At 31.1% G+C, this 18,336-nt stretch overlaps 1 protein-coding gene across 1 annotated transcript; it reads left to right on the plus strand.

Moving 5' to 3' along the window:
• The first annotated feature begins 417 nt into the window (after positions 1 to 417).
• On the plus strand, positions 418 to 3,191 carry LOC132275396 (pirin-like protein). Its single transcript, XM_059776867.1, has 7 exons — positions 418 to 771; positions 1,026 to 1,075; positions 1,162 to 1,200; positions 1,321 to 1,349; positions 1,440 to 1,502; positions 1,608 to 1,711; positions 2,183 to 3,191. Exons 1-7 carry the CDS (start codon positions 554 to 556, stop codon positions 2,673 to 2,675), a joined length of 996 nt encoding a protein of 331 aa, XP_059632850.1. The 5' UTR covers positions 418 to 553; the 3' UTR covers positions 2,676 to 3,191.
• Positions 3,192 to 18,336: the final 15,145 nt, after the last annotated feature.

Genomic DNA, 18,336 nt, shown 5'->3' on the forward strand with positions numbered 1-18,336 from the left:
AAACTTTTTGGTCATAAGTAACACTTGTTAAATTTAGCACCTTAATATCAGTTATTAAGAACCATTTTTAGAGATAAATAATATTACTGGTTTTCATCATAGAGTGGAAAGAAGTTCACCGCATCAAGTTATGCCGAATAAAGTAACAAATTTTATTGCATGTCATCTTCTCATTGGTGACCACATAATTGATACTGAAAACAAATTTGTTCACATTTCAAAATTTTATTTTCTTGACCCTTGACTCAGATATTTTTTTAATTGAAAAGGGCAAGGCACAAAGGCCTCCATCATGATGAGCAGAGGATGAGATCATCATATCATTGGACCAAGGAGATAAACATGGGCCCTGTAGGACCCACTCCAATTTTCTCCCACGCCTCCAAGAGAGAGATGTGCTTTGGGCCAGAGCCCCCATCAGCCAGCCAACCAACCCCTTCAGTATTCTCTTTCCACATTCTCAAAGTCGTTATACAGTATACGTGTGTGTGTGTATATATATATATATAGCCGAAGCTAAATGCAGAGAGAAGCATACATATAAAGAGCGCTTATGAGAGCTATAACTCATAGCTTTCTGTTGAATCTATACCCACCAACCAAAACCAACACCAATAAGAGCATAAACACAGTCCTTTCTTTTGTCAGAAAAACCATGTCTGGATCAGGTCAAACCTCTGGTTTTCACAGGCCCAGATTAGTTGTCAAGAAGGTCTTGGCCAAGCCTCAAAGTGAAGGCGATGGTGCTGTTGTTAGGAGAAGCATTGGAAGGTACTCTGATTTTCTTCAAAAAAAATTTCCCATCAATTCTTTGGATATTATGTCATTTGGGTATTGAAATTTTTCTGGGTTTTCTCAATTTTGATTCATGAGCACTTGTTATTTGAACAATTTGTCTTATGGGTATGAATTGTTTTGTGTGTTTTATGCATTTTGATCCAATGGTTCTTGTTGCTTAGGTGTTTTAGTTTTGTCATGATTATATTGATTGCTTATAGGTAATTGATGGGGATTTGACTTTTCAGGTCAGAATTGAAGTATTTGGATCCTTTTCTCATGTTGGATGAGTTTGCTGGTAAAATTTGATGATCACCTATTTAATCATGGCACTCTTGATATCCATTCTAATGTAATATGACCATACTGTCCTTGATCATGCAGTGTCACCTCCTGCTGGATTTCCTGATCACCCACACAGAGGTTTAATTAAAATCCCCATTTTTTTCTATGTTTTTCTTTATTTATTTATTTATTATTATTTTAAAAGAATCCTATTTGTGCTCATTTTCTTGGATCCTGATTTGCATGCTGATTTTACAGGTTTTGAGACTGTAACATATATGTTGCAGGTACTCTTTTTTTAGCTACAGTCTGTTTGAAAATTTGCTTGTGAAAAGGTTGAATTGTTAGATACTGAACATTGGTTTTGTACATTTTAGGGATCTTTCACCCATCAAGATTTTGCAGGGCACAAGGGTACAATCGGAACCGGTGATGTGCAGGTAAAGGGATATTGATTGAGGTCCATGTTATTCTGAATGATTTGTTTTTACAAAAATCAAGAAGATTTTGTGTATAAATTGACAATCTTTATTTCTCTTGTGCAGTGGATGACAGCAGGAAGAGGGATAATTCATTCTGAAATGCCTGCAGGAGAAGGAACCCAAAAGGGTTTGCAACTATGGATCAATCTTTCCTCCAAAGACAAAATGTAAGAAATTGTTTTTTAGCTCATGCATTATGTTTTCGAGTTTTCAATTCATGTTCTGTTTTGGTTGTTAGCACAATTCAGAGAACCAAAATTACAATATTCAACAAATTTGCAACTGATGGGTAAATAAGTGACAGCATAATTATTTACTAAAATTGCAAATAATAATAGCCTAATTATTCATTGTGACCTTATTCCACAGAGTATTCAATAATTTTAATTGCAAAAATGACTTTTTTAATTTATTTATTACATATTCTACTCTAGTTTTCAACTTGTATTGTACAATTCAGCAATCGGCATTTATTCACTTACATGTTCAAATTTTACCAGTAGTTCCAAAAATTTGGATCATGTAAGTTAATGTTGGAGCCAAATAATCCCGGAATGATTAATCCATTACCAACTTATTATTGCCATTTGCCAAGAATGATCCTTTTCTGACTTAAGTCCTATAAAATTAAACTACAGGATTGAACCGAGGTATCAAGAATTGTTGAGTGAGGACATTGGAAGAGCAGAAACAGATGGGGCTGAAGTAAGGGTTATAGCAGGAGAATCTATGGGGGTCCAGTCTCCGGTTTATACACGAACTCCTACAATGTTCCTTGATTTCACTCTGAAACCGAAATCTCAGTTGCATCAAAGTATACCGGAATCTTGGAATTCCTTTGTGTATATAATTGAAGGGGAAGGAGCCTTTGGTTCCTTGAACTCGTCACCGGTAACTGCTCACCATGTGTTGGTGTTGAGTCCAGGAGATGGTCTGAGTGTGTGGAACAAGTCTTCCAAGCCTTTGAGATTTGTGTTGATAGGAGGACAACCTATCAATGAGCCAGTGGTTCAGTATGGGCCTTTTGTGATGAACACACAAGATGAGATTGATCAGACTATTGAAGACTATCATTACTCCAAGAATGGGTTTGAGATGGCAAAGTATTGGAGATCACAATCAGTGGGCTAAAGAAAGCTTCAAAACAATGAAAGCATGTTTCAACCCCCAAGAAAAATTTAAGCAGAAATATAAAGAGCACCACCATCTTTATCTATCACTATCTGTCTCTCTCTGTCTACATTCAAGCATAGCAATCAAGTAGGAGCTGAAAAGAAAATTTTCTTTCTCATAGGAGCAAGTGTTTCTAGAAGCCTCAAAATGCAGCTGCAGCTAGTGTGTGTGTGTGTGTTTTTTCTCCTTTTGGTGACAGTTCATAATTTAGAAGTTGAATTTTCTTTTTTTCTTTTCTTTTTTTTTTTTTTCTTTTCTTTTTTTTTATTTGAGATTGTCTTGATAGTTGATACTATATCTTGTTTTGGGTGTTGGATTGGAGGTGGAAAATTGTGGTGGGGTTGGGTTTTTGGTTGTGAGTAGGGTTCACAATCATGTCTAAACCCAGAGGTGACCAACCAACTAAAATGTAATTGCTGGAACCACTTGGTACTAGAAATGAGTTGAATAATGTGGCAGATATTGATTTGGCAATGAGTGAGGATCTTCTGTTGAAATGATGTTTTGCTTGGGTGTTTTGATTGCACGTAGTTATACATCAGCTAAATGGACTGCGGTTTGTATTTCAAACCACTTCTTAAAATGGTTTGAATATAGTCATCCTACCTATTCCTGTATTCAACGCGGATTCTCTGTTGTGTAGCAATTCAATAATATTACATTGTTTACATAACAATTTCATGTTTCAACACGAATTCTCTATATTGTGTTGCAACTCAATACTATTACATTGTTTATGTAACAATTTCATATTGTTTATACAATAACTACTTTAATTTGTTGCGTAAGTGTTACATATTATGTTGCGTAAAGGACTCAAACACAGAATCTAAACACGGGATTCTCCTGCACTACTATTGCTTGTTACATATTAAAGTTAGTTGATCCTTTTCTTCAAGTACAAAAGAATTATAAGATGGTCCACAGGAACGATTTAATCATTGCATTTCTTGCTTCAGAGGCAGTTTTTGTGTATGCCACACAAGACTTTCAACCAACATTCTGTTAAAAAGTGACTTCTTTTATTCTTAAGATTTGAAGTTGAAAAGTTGAAGGTTTACCCATCGGAAGATATTTTCTCTTTTTAGGTAAAATATATATATTTTTTATTTTTATTTTTGGTGTTTGGTAAAAGCTTAGATCGAGTCCATTAGGCAGGCGAGGCGTGTAAAATAGTTTGTCAAAAATTGATTGATAAATTATTTTTATTAAATTTTAATATTATTTTCTTTGTAAATATTTTACCCGAATTTCAAAAAAACAAAAATTCTAAAAAATATTTTATATCCAAACAAACGAAAAAGATGATTTACCTTCCATTATTTTCCACCACTTCTAATATGAATGGAAACGCAATGGACTGCTAATGAAAGGACTTCCTTTCTCTCTTTATTTTCCTTCCTTTTTATTGTCTATCAAATGAATGAAAGGCCTTCTGTCATTCCCAATTAATTTACAGGTCAAAGTTCAAACCAATTAAATGAATACATGCATGTATTAGAATATCTATATATATGTATTATCTAGTTTTTTATTCCTTTTTTTCTGAATATATATCTATTATCTAGTTTTTTTTTATATTCTATATATATCTATTATCTAGTTTTTTTTTGGGAAACTATGTGATATCTAGTTTTTTTTGGGAAACTATGGATTGAGTCAAATTCAAATAAGCCCAATAAGTCTATAGTTGATCAAACATAAGTCTAATTAATCTAATTAGCTCAACCCATCCGATATGCCTATTTACATACACAAAATGGGCCCAAGTAGTATATACCACGATGGGTTCGGAAATGTGTTAAGATATTTTCTTAACACAAAGTCCAATCTGATCTATACTCTTCTGAGTAAATTAAGAAACAGAAAATCATTTATTAGTCCGAAAAAATTGCTTTAATCCTTGTAATTGCCAAAAGAAAAGAAGGGAAGAGAAGGGGAAAATGAAATCATTTCCTTTTGTTTTATTGAGAAGAGAAAGTGGAGTGATTTTATTTTATTTTATTTTTTCCAAACACAACATTCTACATTCGACTCTACTAGCAATTTTATTTTCTGCTGACTTGGAAGAATATATAACTCAGAAAATAACATACGCACACAGGCAAGACAACAACTATATAGAGGGCAAATTACTAGGCATGAAGCTTCCATGATTACGGAGTTTTGGGGACAGAGAGAGAGAGACAGAGCCACATTTAAGGCAACACGTACAATTATATTATATATATATATATATATATAAATATATATATTATATGATAAGGTGCCTTATAAAGTTTTGGAGGCCGGTATCCATACTTCATTTTTCAACATTTGTACTACAATTTTAAATGAAATAACAATTTTAATCTTAACTTTACAAATAAATAATAATAATAATTTTTTAAATGACAAAATTGCCCTTTCATATTTTCTCCTCTTATCTCTAATCTTTAATATTTTAAGTATCTTTTTACAACACAAATAAAATAAAATAAAATTTGAATAATTTTTTTTAAGGGACAAAAAATAAAATAAAATTTGGTTATGTTGAAAAAATTGCCTCTTGACCGGATAAAAAAATAAAAAAGTAACCATTTAAAAAATTATCACTTTTGAAATGAAAAAAAAATTCTAAAAAAATATATTTATTGAATAAATTATCTTTGTGGTCAAGATTTCCCAAAAAAAAAAAAAAATAATAAAAAGTACAAAAGAAAGATGATTAAAAAAAAATTATCTCTATTGAATAAATAATCTCTTTTGACAAGACCCAAAAATAAATAAATAAATAAATAAAAGATGTTGTTTTTATTAAATATATTATTTCTTTTGACAGGACTCATAAAAAATTATCAAAAAAATAAAGTTACCTCTTTTGACAGAATTGTGTGTGACCTTTTTTTTTTTTTTATTAGTTCTTTTTCATTAAGATAAGTCATGGTTGATAGTACTCTCTTTAATATGAATCATGAGTTGCATTTTCCAACATAGTACATGGTAAATTATTTGTTTTGAGCATACACACACACACACACACACATTATTGGTTGAAACAGACATATATATACTTGATACATTCATGGTACTATGGTAGGCAACTTACCATAAGGTTCAATAAATTAACAATGTAAGACCACAGATTGGATAAAGAAATTATACAAGAAAACTTCAAACCATTTTAATAGTCAAAAAGCTAGCTTTTGATAAGTGAAACTCCTCCAATGAAATTAAAGTTTTACCTCTAAATAGGGGGGAAAATGTGCCAAATTGATATATTTTTTTTTGTATGCTTTATGATGGCGTTGTGTGTGTTATAATTTGCAAGCACATATAATACATGTGCCATGATTTCAAACGTAAAGATAAATCTTTTTCCTTCATCTTGTACCCCATCTTGATCATCATTAAAAACATGGGCAAGCTCTCTCTCTCTCTCTCTCTCTCTCTCTCTCTCTATATATATATATATATATATATATATATGATTTAATGGTTTGAACTGGGCTTAATTATCGTGCACGTGAACTCAAAACTAATATAATAATAAAATAAATTAGTTTACTGTTTAAATATAAAAAATTCTTTTTTCTTTTGAAGGAAAGAGATAGAAACAAATTATTTTTACCATACAAAATATTGTATTGCATATATAAATTGATATTATAAATCCGTATTTATTGTCATAATTTTTTTTGGAAAGTTACTTATTGCCATAAATTTACATAATATATGATTTTGTATTGTCTTTTAATTATGAAAATTATGGTCTCTTTTAATTGATTAAAAGGTTAGTTACGTACGTTCAATTAAGGAAAGTAGTAATATTTCAGACATATACTATTATATTATATCATATTATGGTATAAAATTTGAGACCCTTCTAAATTGGAGACCCTAGGGGATCACCACCTTGTTCCAAGATCGGATTATGTCTGTTCATGAACCCCAATTGATTTATCATTAAGTGAATGAATGTATGAGTTTCTTGTCAAGTAAAAACAATAAGAAAACTCAAGTTGATTTCATGATCAATGTGTCATTTGCTAAGTGGGAAATTAGTTTTCACCGTCCAACTCTGTACTAAAATGAAAATCAAAGGGAGATAAGTGCATCTTTCTTTTAAATAAATAAATAAATAGAAAAGTGTTTATGAAATTGTAAAAAAAGTGAGCACGAAAATCTTCCATTTTCTTTATTAATCTCAAAGTTAGTTGGGGAGTAGGGAGTCTAGGGACCACGGAATCTAAATTTTATTGAATAAAGTACAGGTTATCCCATGAAAAATTTAAATCACATATGTCATTCAATCTTAATACTTTCAATTCAGCCGTAAAGATAGACTAATTATATATTTTTTAATGGTTTCATGGAAAGTAGATACGAGTTCATTTGTTTTTAGTGTAAAGTGGGGGAAAAAAAAAAAAAAGTATTATAGAACTTTTAATGTGAGATTTTTTTTTAGGTAATTAAACTTTTCATGTGAGTTGTCAATTGACTACTTTACTTAAGATTTTGGAGAAAGTATCTTTTCTTTTCTCTTTACCAAAAGATAAATCACATTATATAACTTTAACATCACGCAATTAATAAGCTATAAATGTACTTATATACATTGTCTTTGATTGAGAGTTGATATTAATGCTCTATTTTTACTGCATATCAATCTGAATTGTGAATTTACAAATATGTCATGTCATAGTGAAAAGCAGTTTATATCTACAAGAGCTGGTAGCTCCCATTTCATTAGGAAGCCTTCCAGTGCTAAATTTAGAATATATTTTTTTGGCTTTATTAATAAGTTTCATTTGGGAGCAACGAACCAACATTGTAAAATTGGAATTGATAAAATTAGACTTGTTACTTTTTCTCTTTCGTATTAGTATCATTGTTTTTCTTAAGAAATTCAAAACAATTAGACTAGCTATGTTTCTTGGTCTTATTCTTTAGATTTGTTAGTCATTATTAGCGGTCGAAAGTTGCCTAACCCATTAAAATTTAAACTATATATTTTTTTTTTTCAATTTTAATTTCAATGGACTTATTCAATACTCCAAATTTAGCATTAATATTTTTGGAATAATTAGACTAGCTATATAATTTTATTTTATTTTTGTTCTTTCTAGAAATTCAATGCATTTTGACTTGCTACTTTCCACTAGTCTTTCTATACATTTCTTAATCTTAATAGAAAATGGTCGAATGTTGCCTAACCCACTAAAGACATACTAGAATGATGTGAAGTACAGAGGAATTTCCACACAAAAATAAAGAAACATGACCAAGATTCAAGAATATTGCACCTTCTTTAAGGCCTGTTTATATCAATGAAAAATATTTTATTCGGAAAAGGTTTTTTTTAGGTATAATGTTTTTATTTTTTATTTTTTTATTTTTTCAATATTTTGTAAAGGTTGGTCGAGATTTACTAGAAAAAAAAAAAAAAAAAAATTTAGGTTGAAATTAAGGTCGAGTCCATTAGATAGGGCGTGTAAAATAACTTGTCGAAAATTGATTAGTAAATTATTTTAATAAAATTTTAATATATATTTTTTTTTAATAAATATTTTACGACAACCAAACACCAAAAAATAATATATATTTTATGAAAAATAATTTACATCCAGACTAATGAAGCCTAAATTTCATTTTATTTACCCAAAAGGAAAAAGAATATTGTATTTGCATGCACATTGTTTATAGAAAGTTCACTCCCAGATAATATTAGCATAAAGTAATTGGATTAAAATTTGCTTTCTCCCTCCATTATCTCCTGTCTTAAATAGTGCAATATGATGTTGAAAAAGAATTAATGTTGTTAATAGTGACGACCGAGGAAATTATGTCAGGGGGCGACTTTTTAATAACAACATAAGTAATATATATATATATATATTAAACATCCTAACAAACAAAAGAAAATTTTCATTCATTGATAATTCCATTGAGCACATTTACAATTTTTTTTTTTTTTTGATAATTAAGCAAATTCATTAAAGGCGTTCAAAAAGGGAATGCCTTCCAAAAACAACAAAAGGATCCCATTGAGCACATTTACAATTCAAATCATCATAATAAGCAATTTTTTTTTTTTTTTTTTTTTGTTCATTGAATCATTCCATTGAGCACATTCACAATTGTCCCCGACAACTTTTCAGATTTTGAAAACGTCGTACGATAACTTTATTATCTATGCCCCTAGATATCTCCTTTTCAATATATACTATCAAGCTATCCCTCATCTATTCATCTTGTTACGCAATCGGTTCTTCACGATATTTATAGCAGAAAATGCCCTCTCTACACTAGCAGTTGCAACTGGTAGGATCCACGCTAATGTCACAAGCAAATAAACTAGTGAATGTACATTGTCTCTTTTGGTTTCCACCATTTTTTTCGCAAGGTCACCAATCCCTTTTAATCCTTCAAACTCTCATTAGAGCGCATATCCGCAATATAATTCTCAAGTTAATCACCAAGTCTCATGAGAGCATGTGGAGAAAATTCTTTTGGATAAAATTGAGCAAGGCGGATTAGTTTTTACTTTTCAAAAGCACAAAATGAATCATTTGGACACAAGCAAGCCACACAAAGCAACAACTCGGAACTTATTTCAGTAAAACGACTAGTTAGCTCTTGAAGTTGCATATCTATGATGGAATAAAATAAATCAACACGATAATGATGCAAATTGGACTTGTCATGAGCTTTACGTCGTAGTCTTCCTCGAGGTAGAAATGTATCATCCATATTAGGAATAGGAATGTCATGTTTCACACAAAAAGAAAAAACTTTATTGAGTAAAGAATCCCATCCACTTTATCTCATCCTTTGTAATCAGATCGTGTTTAATTTGACCAAGGACATAGCAACCACAATAACTTAATCTTTCCTTTGAAGTGCCTTTGACAAATCATTTGTAATTCCCAAAACAGCTCTCATAAAATGCAAACAAAATATGAAGTTAAAAGATTGTATAAATTCTAATAAAATATTTACTTCAAACTTCTTTTCTAATGACCCATCCTCTGCAAGTGTCTCAAGTACAGTAACAATAACTGAAAACATAGTAATCATGCTAATCAAAGTGTCATAATGTGAACCCCAACGTGTATCACTTGCTCGTTTAAAAGAAGTGTTTTGATTTAAGCCTTGCCCACTTGAAATCTCACCATTTTTAAGTGCCTCGATAACTATAGAAGCTTGCTTCTCTCGAAGAATATCACAAAGTTTACATGAACCGCTAACTACATTTATAAGATTAGCAACAAAAGTGAAGAGAGAAACAATATTCGCATGTTTTTTTGCCATACCCACGAGAGCCAATTGGAGTTGATGGGCAAAATAATGAATGTAAAAAGCACATTTATTCTCCTTCAAGATGAGAGTTTTGAGACCATTGAACTGACCTCGCATGTTACTAGCCCCATCATAACCTTGCCCTCGTAATGTAGAAATTCTTAACCCATGTCTAGAAAATAAAGCATCAATCGCCTTCTTGAGTAAGATGGAAGTGGTATAAAAAACATGCACTAGACCCACAAAACGTTCAATTACATGCCCATTCTTGTCCACATACCGTAAAACACAAGCCGTTTGCTCCTTTATTGATATGTCCCGAGATTCATCAATTAGAATAGAAAAAAAAAGCATTGCCAATATCTTCGATAATAACATTGAGAGTCTCCAATGCAATGGCATTAACAATGTTCTTTTGGATCTTAGGTGCCGTTAATTTGTGATTTTCAGGAGCATTTTTGAATGTAATCGCATTAATATCTTCATTATGATTCGCAAGAAATCGCAATGCCTCAAGAAAATTCCCTTAGTTGCTTGAATCCTCAAATTCATCGTCACCACGAAATGCAAGACCTTGTCGCAAAAAATGTTGAACACAATCAATTGATGCAATCAATCGTGTTCGATATGCAATTCGTGTCTTGTCCGATTGCTTGAAGAAAATTGATTGAATGTGTTGTTTTTGCTTCATTAATGCTTGGCACATACTGGAACATTGGTTGTGGGCACTTTTCGGACCTCCAATGTGGCTTTGTAATTTTTCCAAACCCTTCTTCCAATTAGAAAATCCTTCACTCACGAAGGTATTACCACCCGATTGTTCTCCAATTTTTGGTTTAAAAAGATAGCAACATAGACAATATGTTTCACCTTTATCTATGTTATATTCTAACCAAGTAGAAAATGCATTAAACCATGCGGGGTTGAATCGTCGTAAGCATTGCCCATAACTCTTATAAGGAAAATGATATCTTTTAGGTTGGCAAGGACCCTTTAGTATATATGCGCTCCGAATTTGATCTCGGATATCGGGATGGTAATTCAATATCGGAGTTCGTAGTCCAGGATCTGCAGCCAGATCCTCAAGGTTGATCTCTACATCACTTATTTTTGAAGAGCCATTATCTCTTTTTAGAGATGGTGGCAACCCTCTTGGCACAAATTTGTCCATTACTGATCAATTTCCTATAGAGAGTGACGACATTTTAGTTTGATTTCTTAGTGATCAATTTCCCATCAACAAAATAAACAAATTCAGAAATTGCATATTATAACAAATTGTGCGCCTGTGTTGTTGTGCATTGCACGAAAAAAAAGAAAAAAGAAATTTCATATAACAAAATAATTGTGCGTCTGTGCTGTCGTTCATTGAACCAAAAAAACAAAAATAAAATATTAGAAATTGCATGTACATTACTATTAGAAAAAATAAATCAAAGGATGTACGTATACAAAAGAACTTGATCTTACAAGTTGTAACACTAAACACTCCCAATTTCTCAAAATTGTTGTTATTGTACCAAGGGCCTCAACATACACCAACAATCAATTGAAATAGCTGTAAATAACAAAAATGAATAAATAAATAAATTTAGCAAAATTTTTCAGTATTTAATTTGACTTTAATAAAACTTTATTGCAAAATTTTGAACCTACTTTACCCAAAGATAAAAGAAAGTTAATTCCATGTACTACATACATCTTACAGTTCCTACTGGCTACTGCAAATGGAATAGAATATCCTACTTTCCATTGATTTAAAAGTTAAAGCAACTAAACAAGTACTGATCCAATCATCCAACCATAATTTTAGAGGCGACAAACAATTTCCTTTTATAGATAAAGTCCCTCTTTGAGAACTTTTTACAAATTACAAAACCTTATTATATTCCTTTTCGGAATCTCAATCCTCCATCTTTCCAAAAAAAAAAAAAAAAATGCAGTAAACAAATCATCTAACCAAATCACTGGTAATCTCTCTCTTTTATATATAAATTTATGTGTGTATGCATTTATATATGGGAATTGGGATAATTCTAAAAAAATAAAATTTTGTGGGTCAAAGGACGAAACAATATGGTCAAAATTAACTATATCAAACTCACCGTATTGACCGTACTGTGGTGCCGAAATCAGTCTTGAGAGAACCAAATCACCGTAATGAATTTTGAAGGTTGAATCCCTAATTTTCGTTCAAGAGGCAGAGATGAGAGTCTTGAGAGAAATGAAGTGTGAAAGAGTAAAGTTAGGAGATAAAATAATATTTTTGGGAACTTATATAGTGGGGGCATTTGTGAAATTTCAGGAGGCGCATTGTATAAATTTTTAAAAAAATGTAATATATAATACAAAAAAAAAAATCCAGAGGGGACATTGGCCCCCTAGTCCCTAGGCAGGTCTGTGCCTGGTTGTTAATAAAGTTAGTGGATTTGATTTATTGGTCAGATAACTTTGCCAACCTGACTATATATATAAACACATACATAGAGTTTATATGCCAAATTAAAGTTGAGTAATGGACCTTTAAGAAAGAAATATATATATTGGATAATTCCAAAAAAATAAAATGGTGTTTTGAAGGTGAAAGGACAAAAAGATGAAGTCAAATTTAAGTTTTCCAAATTAATGGAGTTTTGTCAAATGCTGAGCTGGACATGGAAATTAACGGTAGCTTATCTCTTAATTCCCAAATTGCCCATCCTATGTTGTTGCGAAATGAATTACCCCATTCAATTGATCGAGTCCTTCCATCAATAATGCTGATAAAGATGAGACCGGCATCAACCTCCATATCCAAAGCTTGAGTTAGAGAGAAAAGATGAAGTGTTACATAGATCTCAGGTATGTGGTCCCACCATTCACAAACCTCTTCTTCATGCTCTTGTTTTCGTTTTCGATTATCTCATTGCCACATTTGTTTCCTTATTTGTTACTGCTATTGTAACCTTGATTTTCCTCCTCAACTCCGTTGAACTGCCACTCACTGTTAATGCCGATGCGTTTTACTTGCAAATCGGAAACTTCTCAGCACCTGTGGCAATTGGGCTGCTCCACTCAATATTTTTGTCACCAACGCATTTATGGATTTCGTATCCTTTCATCATAGTCATATCTCTTCATGGTATGGCTCACTTTTCAATCTGCTTAAGCGCTTTGTCTACTGGTTTTTTCAATTATTACAATCAATTCCTACTGTTTATGCCATGTTCTTCACACAAGAACACCCTGAACAAGAACCTCCTCCTCCTCAAGTTGAAGCCGAATTAGCTGGGACTGAAGGGGACCACCTACAAGAGCAACCAAGTTCGGCCACTCACCGGAAAAATAACCTCATTTTGATATGGGTAGTTGGGTCATTTCGCAATAACATATGATGGGTAATTTGGGAATCAAGAGATAAGATACAGTAAATTTCCATGTCGCATTTGAAAAAACTCCATTAATTTAGTAAACTTGAGTTTGACTTCATCTTTTTGTCCTTTGACCTCCAAAACACCATTTTTTTAGAATTATCCCTATATAATAATAATAATAATAATAATAAGCAACACAAAAGAGAAAATATCAAAATTTAATAAAAAAACTAAAAACTTTTCAAAATTAGATATGTACAACACTTCTCCTCAAACGTCATCTTTTATAAAATTACTCTAGACTCTTATTTTTTTCACTAAAAGACAAATACATTTTGTAAAACTTTAATAAGATGAATAAATTATAGATTAAAAATTCCTTAATTTAAATTTTAAAATAATAAATATTTGGTTATATAAATTTTAAATCAATAAATATTTGGTTTATACAGAGTATATATAATACTGTATTTGTATAGTTTTATGAATTTTTACTTTGTAAATTTAAATTAATGAAACAAGAGAATAAGTAATTTCTAATTTGTGATTATTTTCTTTTGCTCTCTCCATTCAATTTTGGAGAGTTTTTAGTTTTGTATTTGTGAGGGAAAAAGAGAAAACACCATGTTATTTTTTTCTTTCCTTTTTTTTTTTCCTTTTCATTTATACTATGTAAAAGAGGACTATTTCTTTTTTAATTCTGACTTAATTTAGCCAAATCAGATTCAAAGAATTTTCGTTTTTTCTCTTTCGTGCGTTGCTTATATATTTATCAACCAATCTCCGTATCATGGTCAACTCGCAATGGTAATATATTCCAGTCACTTGTACAATGTTTTTTTTCATTCCCATGGAGTTAGTCATATTTAGCCGCTGATGGTGAGTGATTTATAATGAAAAAACTTTATGAAAGAATTTTTTTCATTTTAAAAATATATTATTATCAGATTACTAGATGGTTCATGTGTTTCTTGCCCTAGTTCTATAGTTTTACTTTTCGCCCTATATAATAGACCCAGGTGTAGCCAAATAAAATACCTCCTTTTGCTAACATTTTAGGAAGCCGCCTCACATCCATTTTAACACAAACAATGTCTTAAATATTATCATCAGCCTCACCACTGTGTGTGTGCCTTGAACTACTCAATAATATAGAAATTCCTAGAATCGAGAAAATTTGATACAAATGTAGAAACATAACTGAATATATATGTGTGTGTGTGTATATATATATATAAAGAACATAAAATTAAATATAATGCACTCAATTTGAGTTATATGCTAAATTAATTTTTTTGATTAAAATTCAAAGTGGTCTGAGCCTTAGTCTTCAAGATTAAATTAAGAAAAAATTACAAGAGAGTGGTACTTTTGCTTTTATAGGACGATCAAGTAGTCTTATTATATATGGATTACAGCAAATTAATTTGAAGCTAAAAAAGAAGTCATGACATGAAATGATCAAAATAATTTAGGAGGGTGGTCATGTCATGATTATGACTCGGGAGTTGAAGAACATGCTGATGCTGATCCATCAAGCTCTAACTAATTTATATTATAATTAAATTAATTGAAGATTTTGGTCCAATTTATGACTAAATTATCACAAAAAAAATGTAGTCTGACTTTGACATACATATATATATAGCCACCAGATGAACAGTGGATCCTCTCAAACAAATCTTGACAGTTTCTCTCATTTTCAAACAAATCTTGACAGTTTCTGTGAGAAAATCCTCCACTTAGCTCTTGTCAAGTAAAGATATATATATATATATATATATAGCAACTTCAATATTGAATCACTATATATATATATCATTAAAAGTAATCAACTACCAAATCTTGAAGAAATCTATGACAATGCTCTACAGGTGACACTATAATCTGAGCACTCTTGTAATTAACTAGTGTTGGTCATATAGGTTGGAAAATGCTTGATTCTAAAGGTTCTATATTCTTTGTTGAATTTTGAGTATGAGCTGGTTGATTAGACAACTGATTGCCATAAAATGTCAACGAGAGATATGTGTTTGTTTTTCAGCATGTAAGTTAACCTTTTTATTTTTATAATAGGTTAGGTTTTGTTCTTCTATATCTTGGGTAATGAGACGATTTTTGCAGTTGAGTTTGTGCTTTATGAGCTGTATTCTAAACGGTCATATCCTCACCGAAAATTTGAAATCAGATGGCTTTCGCATTTTTTTTTTTGTATCTGAGTGGATGGAAGTATTTGACTCGATCTTTTTTTGTTATAACGTAAAGTGTCGTCTTAAACGGTTATACTCTCACTAAAAATTTAAAATCAAATGGTGAGTTGAAGGCTTTCACTTCATTGTATTGAGTGGATGGGAGTGTATGACTCAATTTTACTTTATTAAAATGTAGAGCATTTGACTCTCCATTTTGTTTTGAAATTTTTAATTTTTATTAAAATGAGTTGATGGTTGGGGTTGGAAAAGGCAACTTTTGAGGAAATGGTGAGTGGAAGGCTTTACTTCAACACATTACGTGAATAGTAACAGTTGACTCGATCATACTTTATTGTATTTTATGGATGAGGAGTGTTTGGTATTCCATTTCGATATAAAATTTACAGTTTGAAAATCTTAATTTTTGATGATTGGGGTTGTAGGAGGCAACCTTTTGAGGAATTTAGCATCCTAACCTAACTAGGAAGACTTGAGGAAATTAAGGGCAACACACAATGATGATGACAACTACAATAACTATAAGTTTATAGTGTAATAGATTTCTGAGGCACTTCGAGGGAATTAAAGGCCTTCTCAATTAATGTAGATAAATTTTCCAATTTCATTTTCAAATTACTTATATGATGTTAATTCTCCTCGAATTTTGAAATGGAGATAGATGATAAGTAATTTTTTTTGGGTACATTAAAAATTTATTAAACAGAGAGAGGAAAGAATATACAGGGAATAGCTTTTTGGAGCAGCTAGATAACAAAAAAAATATATATTTTCATGTTTGTATAACCAATTGTACAGAACCTTAATATTAGATTCATGTTTGTATAACCAATTGTACAGATGTCAGAAGCATAAGCAATTACTAAGAAAAATGAGGAAAATTTTATAAAAGACTAAAAAAAAAATTTGTAAGAAATTGTGTTTATATATTCAATTATATTTAATAAAATTAAAACACTCTCATGGAATTCAGATTTGCTTTTCCATATCAGGTCCTTTCTCGAGCTCTTCAAGAGTCATATAAGAGGAATAAATTATGTAGTCGCTCAATGAAGGAGTGGAAGAATGATAGTAACAAGCTGGAAGAACCTGAGACACATTCATTTGAAGGAACCTTCTTTGTTAAAATTTTTTATATAATGAATGCAATAATTTAAATATAAATTTGTTTATGACACATATAGTTAAACGGGTATAAACAGATTACACGGGTTGAACAATCTCAACTTAAACACGATACGATTAACTAAACGATTTAATAGTGTCAACCCGTTTATGACCCGAATCCATTTAAGGTCAATCCAAACTCCTGTCATGTTTGAGTCCTATTAAACTTTACCGCCCCTAAATATGGTGTATGAATGTTGCTTCATGAAAATAAATGTGTTTCATAACTTTTTAAAAGTTATTGAATGAGAGTGGTACTATGTGGCGTAGTTGTGTAACTTGTGTTGCATTGTGACATGAGTGAAGACTCTCTGCCTCAATTACTCATGTTGAACAACGTTCAATACATTGATAAATAGATATACAGGAGATGGTTGGTCACAATTACATAGCGTAAGTTGGTCCAAAAAAAACTCTCCATAAAGGTAAGATGAGACGTTTGTGACCAGTAAAAAATCTCGGTAAGTATTACACGATGTAGTCTTATAAAGAATACATGGTGCAAGAGGCCAATGGTTAACACTTCAACCATTTCTTTAGAATTATTTCAAATTTCATTCTTTTTTCAAAATAACCTTTTTTTATCAGTGAGTTCAAATCCCAAAAAAAAAAACACAGAGCACATGAAAAGATGGGCAAAAAATGAAGGAAATTTTTTGAAAAATGGACATGACATGACCAGGAGGGCATGTTGAATAGTATTGAATATCCATTCCAGACCCATTCATTTTCTAACAATGGTCTACTTCGGTGTCCAATTGTGGTGGGACCAGGTGGTATATTGCCATGCATAGTTTTGTTTTTGTTAATCGTAGGACTTCTTTACCTTTCGAAAAAAAAATTGGACAACCTTTTAAGGTCAATGTTCCTTAGGACACACGACCCATATTTGGGCCAAAATTATGTGTTTATTAATTGATTTATTGGAGAGTTGTTTTAATTTCATAAAAGGGAAAGCGTGTGTTTGGCAGAACGTTACATTTTTTTATTGAGCCTCTCTTCTTGGACCTATGCCAAAATTTTAAAATAGGGATGATACCAAAACAACTCCATTGTTTTACTGCACAATCTTAACTAACCAAACCAAGAGTGGGTGAAGTGCATTTTTAACCATTTTCAATAAAAAAAAATGTATAGTCTGATAATACTTTTTCATCTTTCAAAAAAGAAAATTGAGGGTTTGAGTCCTCGTAATAATAAAAGTGAGTATATTACCCATAGAAAAAAGTACATTTTCCAAAACAATTAATGGTTATATATATATATATATATATATCTGGAGAGAGAGAGAGAGATATATTATCTGAATGAGAACGGACCTAGGCACAACAATAAAGTTGTTTTAGTACTGTGACTTGGAGGTAACGAGTTCGAATCAGATTGTGTTTCTTTGCACGAGGGTTGTGTGCATTGATATTCTATAGAAACTAAAAAAAAAACATTATAAAAATAGTGGGAATACCACAATGATATAAGAAGGGAGTCAATTAATTAAAAGGCAAGATATATACTTATATAGTTCATTCCTCCATATGAAATGATAGTCCTTGAATATGATTAAAGTTTTATAAAGACAATTACCAAAATATATATATATATATATATATA

Source organism: Cornus florida, unplaced genomic scaffold (genome assembly GCF_030987335.1).
Source record: "Cornus florida cultivar Cherokee Brave unplaced genomic scaffold, ASM3098733v1 CherokeeBrave_3.0.0_Hap2_Chr09, whole genome shotgun sequence".
Lineage (NCBI taxonomy): Eukaryota > Viridiplantae > Streptophyta > Magnoliopsida > Cornales > Cornaceae > Cornus > Cornus florida.